General features: G+C 50.6%; 1 protein-coding gene across 1 annotated transcript; it reads right to left on the bottom strand.

The window, feature by feature from the left end:
• Positions 1 to 6,795: 6,795 nt before the first annotated feature.
• On the bottom strand, positions 6,796 to 9,533 carry LOC138353233 (uncharacterized PE-PGRS family protein PE_PGRS46-like). Its single transcript, XM_069306119.1, has 2 exons — positions 8,127 to 9,533; positions 6,796 to 7,686 (listed from the first exon to the last, which is right to left on the bottom strand). Exons 1-2 carry the CDS (start codon positions 9,531 to 9,533, stop codon positions 6,796 to 6,798), a joined length of 2,298 nt encoding a protein of 765 aa, XP_069162220.1.
• Between the last annotated feature and the right edge of the window lie 1,914 nt (positions 9,534 to 11,447).

Genomic DNA, 11,447 nt, shown 5'->3' with positions numbered 1-11,447 from the left:
GCCAAACTAGTGGAGATGGCGACAAAAAACTTTTTAAGCCGACATGTCACGATGTTGATGACATCGAAACGATGATCCAGAGAGACTCGACCTAGTCTCCACTCTGAATGACTCCGACATAAGGGAAATTGACTTCGAGGCCCCAGTAGGAATGAGCGATCATAGTGTACTGACGTTTGAATATCTGATCGAAGAAAGGTTAAAGTACTCGAGAAAGGGAACTGAAAGCAAAAGGCTAGCATTCCATAAGAGAAATTACGAGGCGATAAGAAAACGGATATAACATGGGAATCAGAGCTAAGGGGAAAGACGGCCAAAGGCATGATGGAATACATCACCCAGAAGTGCATGGAGGCAGCAGAAAAGTTTATCCAGGCCCATAAGGTAAAAGATTAAACGCAGATGAGAAATCCATAGTTTAATCAGAGATGTAAGCTAGCTAAGCAACTAAGTAAAAGAGCGTGGAGAAACTATAGAAATAACAGGACACTTGAGAGCAGAGAAGGTTACCAGAGAACCAGGAATGAATACGTCAGGGTGAGAAGAGAGGCAGAAGGGCAATATGAAAACGACATAGCAAGCAAGGCTAAGCCCCAACCCAAATTGCTGCACAGCGATACCAGAAGAAAGACAACAGTGAAGGAACAGGTAATGAAACTGAGGATGGGGGCAGACAGATTCACTACAAACGACAAAGAAATGTGCGAGGAACTCAATATGAAATTCTAGGAAGTCTTCACAGTAGAGCAAGGAGAAGTTCCAGTGATAAGAGAAGGAATAATTAACCAAGCACCATTAGAGAAATTTGAGATTACCAGTGGAGATGTAAGGAAGTTTTTGCTAGAGTTGGATGTGACAAAAGCTATAGGCCCAGATGGAATATCACCATGGATACTAAAGGAGGGAGCAGAAGCACTGTGCCTGCCAATCTCCATGGTGTATAACGAATCACTGGTAACAGGCGAAGTGCCAAAAATTTGGAAGGCGGCAAACGTAGTCCCGGTATACATTAAGGGGGATAGATAGGAGGCATTGAACTACAGGTCAGTGTCCCTAACTTGTATACCATGCAAGCTAATGGAGAAAATTTAGCGAAAAAAGCTAGTCGAACATCTGGAGCGAAGGAACTCTGTGTCACAACACCAACATGGTTTCAGGGATAGCAAGTCATGCCTCACAGGATTATTTGACTTCTACGATCAGGCAACAAGAATCAGACAAGAAAGAGAGGGGTGGGCAGACAGCATATTTTTGGATTGCCAGAAAGCCTTTGACACTGTGCCACACCAGAAACTAGTGGGAAAGCTGGAGATGCAGGCAGGAGTGAAAGGAAAGGTACTCCATTGGATTAGGGAGTACCTAAGTAACAGAAGGCAGTGCGTCACTGCGGGGAAGGAAGTAGAAATAGTCTAAGCTACTCTATCCCTTTGAGATGTATTTCTTTCCTGTCTCAATAAACATACGTGAACTGTGCGGGGTGAGGTCTCAGATTGGGAAGACGTAACCAGTGGGGTCCCGCAGGGTTCAGTCCTTGGACCCATACTGTTTCTTATATATATAAATGATGTTGCAGATGGTATAGAATCATTCTTGTCATTGTTTGCTGATGATGCAAAAATTATGAGGAGGAATAAGACGGAGGAAGACAGTATGAGACTACAAGAGCACCTAGACAGACTGCATGAATGGTCCAACAAATGGCTACTGAAGTTCAACCCGAGTAAATGTATGGTAATGAAACTAGGCAGTGGAAACAGGAGGCCAGACAAAGGATATAGAATGGGAGATGAAGTCCTTCATGAAACGGACAGAGAGAAGGATCTAGGAGTTGATATCACACCAAACCTGTCTCCTGAAGCCCACATCAAAAGAACAACATCCGCGGCGTATGCGAGGCTGGCTAACATCAGAACTGCCTTCAGGAACCTGTGTAAAGAATCATTCAGAACCTTGTATACCACATATGCAAGACCAATCCTGGAGTGTGCGGCTCCAGCATGGAGCCCGTACCTTGTCAAGCACAAGGCGAAGCTTGAAAAAGTCCAGAGATATGCCACTAGGCTAGTCCCAGAACTAAGAGGCATGAGTTACGAATAAAGGCTGCGAGAAATGCACCTCACGAAACTAGAAGACAGAAGAGTAAGGGGAGACATGATCACCATCTACAAAATTCTCAGGGGAATTGACAGGTTGGACAAAGACAAACTCTTCAGCATGGGTGGGACACGAACAAGGGGATACAGGTGGAATCTTAGTACCCAGATGAGCCACAGAGACAATATAATTTTTTTCAGTGTCAGAGTAGTTAACAGATGGAATGCACTAGGAAGTGATGTGGTGGAGGCTGACTCCATACACAGTTTCAAATGTAGATATGATAGAGCCCAGTAGGCTCAGGAATCTGTACACCAGTTGATTGATAGTTGAGAGGTGGAACCAAAGAGACAAAGCTCAACCCCCGCAAGCACAATTAGGTGAGTACACACACATATACACACACACACACACACACACGCATACGCATACACCAGTGGAGTCCCACAGGGCTCTGTACTCGGTCCTATCTTGTTTCTGATATATGTAAATGATCTCCCGGAGGGTATCGATTCATTTCTCTCAATGTTTGCGGACGATGCTAAAATTATGAGAAGGATTAAAACAGAAGAGGACTGTTTGAGGCTTCAAGAAGACCTAGACAAGCTGAAGGAATGGTCGAACAAATGGTTGTTAGAGTTTAACCCAACCAAATGTAATGTAATGAAGATAGGTGTAGGGAGCAGGAGGCCAGATACAAGGTATCATCTGGGAGAGGAAATTCTTCAGGAGTCAGAGAAGGAAAAAGACTTGGGGGTTGATATCACGCCAGACCTGTCTCCTGCAGCACATATCAAGCGGATAACATCAGCGGCATATGCCAGGCTGGCCAACATACGAACGGCATTCAGAAACTTGTGTAAAGAATCATTCAGAACTTTGTATACCACATATGTCAGGCCAATCCTGGAGTATGCAGCCCCAGCATGGAGTCCATATCTAGTCAAGGATAAGACTAAACTGGAAAAGGTTCAAAGGTTTGCCACCAGACTAGTACCCGAGCTGAGAGGTATGAGCTACGAGGAGAGACTACGGGAATTAAACCTCACTTCGCTGGAAGACAGAAGAGTTAGGGGGGACATGATCACCACATTCAAGATTCTGAAGGGGATTGATAGGGTAGATAAAGACAGTCTATTTAACACAAGGGGAACACGCACAAGGGGACACAGGTGGAAACTGAGTGCCCAAATGAGCCACAGAGATATTAGAAAGAACTTTTTTAGTGTCAGAGTGGTTGACAAATGGAATGCATTAGGGGGTGATGTGGTGGAGGCTCACTCCATACACAGTTTCAAGTGTAGATATGACAGAGCCCGATAGGCTCAGGAATCTGTACACCTGTTGATTGACGGTTGAGAGGCGGGACCAAAGAGCCAGAGCTCAACCCCCGCAAACACAACTAGGTGAGTACAACTAGGTGAGTACACACGCACGCACGCACATGCTCGCACGCGCACACAAAGAACATTCAATCATGAGAGGCGGGTCCAAGAACTGAAGCTCAACTCCATGTAAGCACAATTAGGGCTACAAATAAGTGAGTACAACTAGGTAGGCTCACACTCACACGCGCACACACACACACACATACACATCCACTGAGAGGCAGGGCCCATGAACTGTAGGTCAACCCCCATGTAAGCACAATTAGGGTTACACCCCTCAAACACCTAGGTGAGGACAACTAGGTGAGCTTACACTCACACGCACACAAAAAAACATTCTTCCACTGAGAGGCAGAGCCCAAGAACTGAAGCCCCACCCCACGTAGCCACTACAACTAGGTGAGCTCACTCACACGTGCACGCACGCGCATTCATCCACTGAGAGGCGGGGCCCAAGAACTGAAGCTCGACCCCACATAAGCACAATTAGGGTTACACCACACAATCACTGATGCCTAACACTGATACTCACATTTAATTAGCGATTAAGCACTGATAAGCACACTTAATGTATGCACAAAGCTTGTTCTTATATAACACATCTGATAAATTCCACTCTTACGTCAGATCTTAGTGGGATAACAAGTGTCTCGCTCTGTCACCTCTGCAACTACTAACATCGCACCCTACTCGTATATACTAAACATCGTACCTTACTCGTATATACTAAACATCGTACCTTACTCGTATATACTAAACATCGTACCTTACTCGTATATACTAAACATCGTACCTTACTCGTATATACTAAACATCGTACCTTACTCGTATATACTAAACATCGTACCTTACTCGTATATACTAAACATCGTACCTTACTCGTATATACTAAACATCGTACCTTACTCGTATATACTAAACATCGTACCTTACTCGTATATACTAAACATCGTATCTTACTCGTATATACTAAACATCGTACCTTACTCGTATTTACTAAACATCATACTTTACTCGTATATACTAAACATCGTACTTTACTCGTATATACTAAACATCATACTTTACTCGTATATACTAAACATCGTATCTTACTCGTATTTACTAAACATTGCACCATACTCGTAATGTACGAGTAAGGTCGTACCTTATCGTACCTCTCATCGTACCTTACGAGGCTCGTCAATTAGTGAGTAAGTACGGACATCATTGAGGGACGTGGTGGAGCTGTCATCAGTGGCCGAGTGCTCTCTGAGGCCCACCACGCTTTCTCTTGAGATACCTGGATGTGAGTTCAAGATTTTGGTGTGACAGACGGCTGTCACGGCTGTCACGGCTGTCACGAGGGTCATGGTTGTCACGGCTGTCACGGCCGTGACAGCTGACTGACAGTGCCACTCTCCTGAGTGAGCTGATTGACAACAGGAAGTGACTGGAGATCATATTTCAGTTATTTTTACATCTCTGGCCCATCCACTCCTGCTGTAACTTTGCCGTCTGTAACTGTTGACGAGGTCGGTGAGGTGAGCACTGGGGGGTAGGGCTTGGGTCTCTCCCTCTCCCTCACTCTTTGTCTCTGTCTGTCTGTCTGTCTGTCTCTGTTTCTGTCTCTGTCTCTGTCTCTGTCTGTCTCTCTCTGTCTCTCTCTCTCTCTCTCTCTCTCTCTCTCTCTCTCTCTCTCTCTCTCTCTCTCTCTCTCTCTCTCTCTCTCTCTCTCTCTCTCTCTCTCTCTCTCTCTCTCTCTCTCTCTCTCTCTCTCTGTCTCTCTCTCTCTCTCTGTCTCTCTCTCTCTCTCTCTCTCTCTCTCTCTCTCTCTCTCTCTCTCTCTCTCTCTCTCTCTCTGTCTCTCTCTCTGTCTCTCTCTCTCTCTCTCTCTCTCTCTCTCTCTCTCTCTCTCTCTCTCTCTCTCTCTCTCTCTCTCTCTCTCTTCCTCCACACATTTATTTTTCTTAACGCATTCTTTGTGCTTGCCAAAACAAATGAAGGCCCTCAAAGGAAGCACTTGATGGTAATGACAGAAAGGGAAAGCACACGAGAATGAGGTGTATTTATTTGGTGTTTTTTGTGTTTGTGAAGCTTGGGAGGGGAGTTTATGCAGGGCCGGGGTTAAAAGGTGAGAATCAAATTTGCAAACTGACTGTGTTGTTTGTAAATGTGTTTTGTCTACAGCGCGTTGGTTTGGGCAAGTGCGCGCGCCCACACCTGCATGTTACATGCATTTGTCTTTATGCGAATACGCATATGTAAAGGATCTTACCAGCATGGTCTGATGGTAAGGAAACAAGGATTTGAGAGAATAAAGCAAAGAGAGTGTTTGTTGCGCGACTTCCGGGTGTTACAGCAGTGCCGGGGTACGATTATTTATGAATATGTGAACTACTGGCTATGTTTTAATCTTGGTACGTATTAATTAATTAAATATTGCATAGCGAGTAGGATTATTAATGTACGTGGTATTTATGTTATAATCGGTAAAGTTGATTTAAAAGGACAGGACGAATGCAGTATGAGAGTTTTGGGGGGGGCAGTGCTGCCAGCAGGCAGGCGAGAGAATTCAATTGTTACTGAGGCGGTCTATGGGGAAGGTGTTCCACTTTGAGCTGCAACCTTAAATGTCAGTAAGTCATAAAGAACAAACTGGTCGTACTTTATGCAATTGCGACTTGCAACCCCTTTTGTGCCATCTAAAGTTCTTTGCAAGAGGTCGACACAGTATATGGGGATATACCTGTTTACTTGTAGAGGATGATGGTCATTTAGGTGGGGTGGGGGGGGTAATATTATTGGATTGCCTTGTGTGAGTCCATGCTGCTGTTACAAGGGGAGTAGAGCATAGTAAAGTAACCTTCAACAGCCTGAACTTTCTTTCACGGGGGTGTGATTGATTGATTGATGAAGATTAAGCCACCCAAAAGGTGGCACGGGCATGAATAGCCCGTAAGTGGTGGCCCTTTTGAGCCATCTGTGGAGATCTGTGGAGATGCGACTGCACCCTGCGTGACGGGAGATGTCTCCCGTCTCGGGGGTGTTGGGGAATAGTTGTTAATAAATCTTACCTGCTCCTCACCTTACCCCTGCCTTACCTATGCCCGTGCCTCCCTCGCTCCGAGCCTCCAGTGCCAGGTAAGTCCACTACGGGATCACCATAGCCCGTGCTACTTGGAACTTTTGTTCCCAGTAGCTGAATCTAAAACAACAAACAACTCGTCCCCATCACAATGGACTTGATAATGGTCCAGGACTGACCGAAACGTCGTCGTCTCCTCATCTAGTGTAGTTTGGTCATCAAATTGTTATTGTTTAAGAACTTTCCTTATCTCGTTGGCCTGGCGGGTTGGGCTGCCATCAGCTCTTTAGACAACAGGACATTTTGTGGCGTTTCACTGGTGGCCAGGCTGGTACCAACCATGTGGGTGGCCAGGCCGGTACCAACCATGTTGGTGGCCAGGCTGGTACCAACCATGTTGGTGGCCAGGCCGGTACCAACCATGTTGGTGGCCAGGCTGGTACCAACCATGTTGGTGGCCAGGCCGGTACCAACCATGTTGGTGGCCAGGCCGGTACCAACCATGTTGGTGGCCAGGCCGGTACCAACCATGTTGGTGGCCAGGCCGGTACCAACCATGTTGGTGGCCAGGCCGGTACCAACCATGTTGGTGGCCAGGCCGGTACCAACCATGTTGGTGGCCAGGCCGGTACCAACCATGTTGGTGGCCAGGCCGGTACCAACCATGTTGGTGGCCAGGCCGGTACCAACCATGTTGGTGGCCAGGCTGGTACCAACCATGTTGGTAGCCAGGCCGGTACCAACCATGTTGGTGGCCAGGCCGGTACCAACCATGTTGGTGGCCAGGCCGGTACCAACCATGTTGGTGGCCAGGCCGGTACTAACCATGTTGGTGGCCAGGCCGGTACCAACCATGTTGGTGGCCAGGCCGGTACCAACCATGTTGGTGGCCAGGCCGGTACCAACCATGTTGGTGGCCAGGCTGGTACCAACCATGTTGGTGGCCAGGCCGGTACCAACCATGTTGGTGGCCAGGCCGGTACCAACCATGATGGTGGCCAGGCCGGTACCAACCATGTTGGTGGCCAGGCCGGTACCAACCATGTTGGTGGCCAGACCGGTACCAACCATGTTGGTGGCCAGGCCGGTACCAACCATGTTGGTGGCCAGGCCGGTACCAACCATGATGGGGCCAGGCTGGTACCAACCATGATGGGGCCAGGCCGGTACCAACCATGGTGGGGTCCAGGCCGGTACCAACCATGTTGGTGGCCAGGCCGGTACCAACCATGTTGGTGGCCAGGCTGGTACCAACCATGTTGGTGGCCAGGCCGGTACCAACCATGTTGGGGGCCAGGCTGGTACCAACCATGTTGGGGGCCAGGCCGGTACCAACCATGTTGGTGGCCAGGCCGGTACCAACCATGATGGGGCCAGGCCGGTACCAACCATGGTGGGGTCCAGGCCGGTACCAACCATGTTGGTGGCCAGGCCGGTACCAACCATGTTGGTGGCCAGGCTGGTACCAACCATGTTGGGGGCCAGGCCGGTACCAACCATATTGGTGGCCAGGCCGGTACCAACCATGTTGGTGGCCAGGCTGGTACCAACCATGATGGGGCCAGGCTGGTACCAACCATGATGGGGCCAGGCCGGTACCAACCATGGAAGGGGTCCAGGCCGGTACCAACCATGTTGGTGGCCAGGCCGGTACCAATCATGTTGGTGGCCAGGCTGGTACCATCCATGTTGGTGGCCAGGCCGGTACCAACCATGTTGGTGGCCAGGCCGGTACCAACCATGTTGGGGGCCAGGCCGGTACCAACCATGTTGGGGGCCAGGCCGGTACCAACCATGTTGGTGGCCAGGCCGGTACCAATCATGTTGGTGGCCAGGCCGGTACCAACCATGTTGGGGGCCAGGCCGGTACCAACCATGTTGGGGGCCAGGTCGGTACCAACCATGTTGGGGGCCAGGCCGGTACCAACCATGTTGGTGGCCAGGCCGGTACCAACCATGTTGGGGGCCAGGCCGGTACCAACCATGTTGGGGGCCAGGCCGGTACCAACCATGTTGATGGCCAGGCCGGTACCAACCATGTTGGGGGCCAGGCCGGTACCAATCATATTGGGGGCCAGGCCGGTACCAATCATGTTGGTGGCTAGGCCGGTACCAACCATGTTGGTGGCCAGGCCGGTACCAACCATGTTGGGGGCCAGGCCGGTACCAACCATGTTGGGGGCCAGGCCGGTACCAACCATGTTGGGGGCCAGGCCGGTACCAACCATGTTGGTGGCCAGGCCGGTACCAACCATGTTGGTGGCCAGGCCGGTACCAACCATGTTGGGGGCCAGGCCGGTACCAACCATGTTGGTGGCCAGGCCGGTACCAACCATGTTGGGGGCCAGGCCGGTACCAACCATGTTGGGGGCCAGGCCGGTACCAACCATGTTGGTGGCCAGGCTGGTACCAACCATGATGGTGGCCAGGCCGGTACCAACCATGTTTGGGGCCAGGCCGGTACCAACCATGTTGGGGGCCAGGCCGGTACCAACCATGTTGGGGGCCAGGCCGGTACCAACCATGTTGGTGGCCAGGCCGGTACCAACCATGTTGGTGGCCAGGCCGGTACCAACCATGATGGGGGCCAGGCCGGTACCAACCATGTTGGTGGCCAGGCCGGTACCAACCATGTTGGTGGCCAGGCCGGTACCAACCATGTTGGGGGCCAGGCCGGTACCAACCATGTTGGTGGCCAGGCCGGTACCAACCATGTTGGGGGCCAGGCCGGTACCAACCATGTTGGGGGCCAGGCCGGTACCAACCAAGTTGGTGGCCAGGCCGGTACCAACCATGTTGGGGGCCAGGCCGGTACCAACCATGTTGGTGGCCAGGCCGGTACCAACCATGTTGGTGGCCAGGCCGGTACCAACCATGTTGGTGGCCAGGCCGATACCAACCATGTTGGTGGCCAGGCCGGTACCAACCATGTTGGGGGCCAGGCCGGTACCAACCATGTTGGTGGCCAGGCTGGTACCAACCATGATGGGGCCAGGCCGGTACCAACCATGTTGGTGGCCAGGCTGGTACCAACCATGTTGGGGGCCAGGCCGGTACCAACTATGTTGGGGGCCAGGCCGGTACCAACCATGTTGGTGGCCAGGCCGGTACCAACTATGTTGGGGGCCAGGCCGGTACCAACTATGATGGGGGCCAGGCCGGTATCAACCATGTTGGGGGCCAGGCCGGTACCAACCATGTTGGTGGCCAGACGCACTCCAACTAGTTACCATTGGAGAGCCCTAGCCACTATTTTAGGGCGAACTGATGTGTGTGTGAGGATGTGAGTTTACATATGGAATTAAACCCTATTATTATTATTATCAAACACACCAGTACCATTTATTATTATTATAAGGAATGATACGGCAGTATATCCTACCAGCAACCAGGACTCATGGTTGACCCAAGTCGGCCAACCGTCCCTAGTATGGTTGACCCAAGTCGGCCGACCGCCCCTAGCACGGTTGACCCAAGTCGGCGACCGCCCCTAGCACGGTTGACCCAAGTCGGCCGACCGCCCCTATCATGGTTGACCCAAGTCGGCCGACCGCCCCTATCATGGTTGACCCAAGTCGGCCGACCGCCCCTAGCATGGTTGACCCATGTCGGCCGACCGTCCCCTAGCACGGTTGACCCAAGTCGGCCGACCGCCCCTAGCACGGTTGATCCAAGTCGGCCGACCGCCCCTAGCATGGTTGACCCATGTCGGCCGACCGTCCCCTAGCACGGTTGATCCAAGTCGGCCGACCGCCCCTATCATGGTTGACCCAAGTCGGCCGACCGCCCCTATCATGGTTGACCCAAGTCGGCCGACCGCCCCTAGCATGGTTGACCCAAGTCGGCCGACCGCCCCTGGCATGGTGCCGGCCCCCCAGAGCTAGAGTTACCTCCCTCATATGCATGGAGCGATTATAAGCCATCTCCTGCAGCTGTAATTATAATTTATGTTAATTTTGTTTTTAAAAATATTGTGTGTTCAAAGTTTGCATATTGTGGATCACGTAATTTTACTCCGAGGGATGCAAGTCCCTTGTTTATTTTTAGTATACACGTATTATGTTATACTCGCATTATCTTATACACACATACACACATTGTTATACACATTTACACGCATTATCTTATACATACACGCATTATGTTATACATACACATATTATGTTATACACACATACACACATGCATTAATGTATACACATAATAACTATGTGAAACAAGGGGACATATAAATATATATACACATGAACGACAAATTCCATGAGAAGGGACGCGACCATTAACTTCCTTGGTAATTCAGTCATATTAACACCTGAGGGTAGACAGATCCTCACCAGGCCCCTGAGGGTAGACAGATCTTCACCTGGCACCTGAGGGTAGACAGATCCTCACCTGGCACCTGAGGGTACACAGATCTTCAGCTGGCACCTGAGGGTAGACAGATCTTCAGCTGGCACCTGAGGGTAGACAGATCTTCACCTGGCACCTGAGGGTAGACAGATCTTCACCTGGCACCTGAGGGTTGATAGATCTTCAGCTGGCACCTGAGGGTAGACAGATCCTCACCTGGCACCTGAGGGTAGACAGATCCTCACCTGGAACCTGAGGGTAGACAGATCTTCACCTGGCACCTGAGGGTAGACAGATCCTCACCTGGCACCTGAGGGTAGACAGATCTTCACCTGGCACCTGAGGGTTGACAGATCCTCACCTGGTACCTGAGGTTAGACAGATCCTCACCTGGTACCTGAGGGTAGACAGATCCTCACCTGGTACCAGGTTGATACCTGGTTGATACCTGGTTGATGGGGTTCTGGGAGTTCTTCTACTCCCCAAGCCCGGCCCGAGGCCAGGCTCGACTTGTGAGAGTTTGGTCCACCAGGCTGTTGCTTGGAGCG

The sequence above is a fragment of the Procambarus clarkii genome, chromosome 56 (assembly GCF_040958095.1).
Source record: "Procambarus clarkii isolate CNS0578487 chromosome 56, FALCON_Pclarkii_2.0, whole genome shotgun sequence".
Classification (NCBI taxonomy): Eukaryota; Metazoa; Arthropoda; class Malacostraca; order Decapoda; family Cambaridae; genus Procambarus; species Procambarus clarkii.
This window is presented reverse-complemented; position numbering and strand designations above follow the sequence as displayed.

Bases quoted from the DNA above. Each gene is read 5' to 3' on its own strand.
- LOC138353233 (XM_069306119.1), bottom strand. From the start codon at position 9,533: ATGGTTGGTACCAGCCTGGCCACCAACATGGTTGGTACCGGCCTGGCC. The intron at 7,687-8,126 runs GTTGGTACCAGC...GGTTGGTACCAG, and splicing joins ACCGGCCTGGCCCCATCATG to CCTGGCCCCATCATGGTTGG.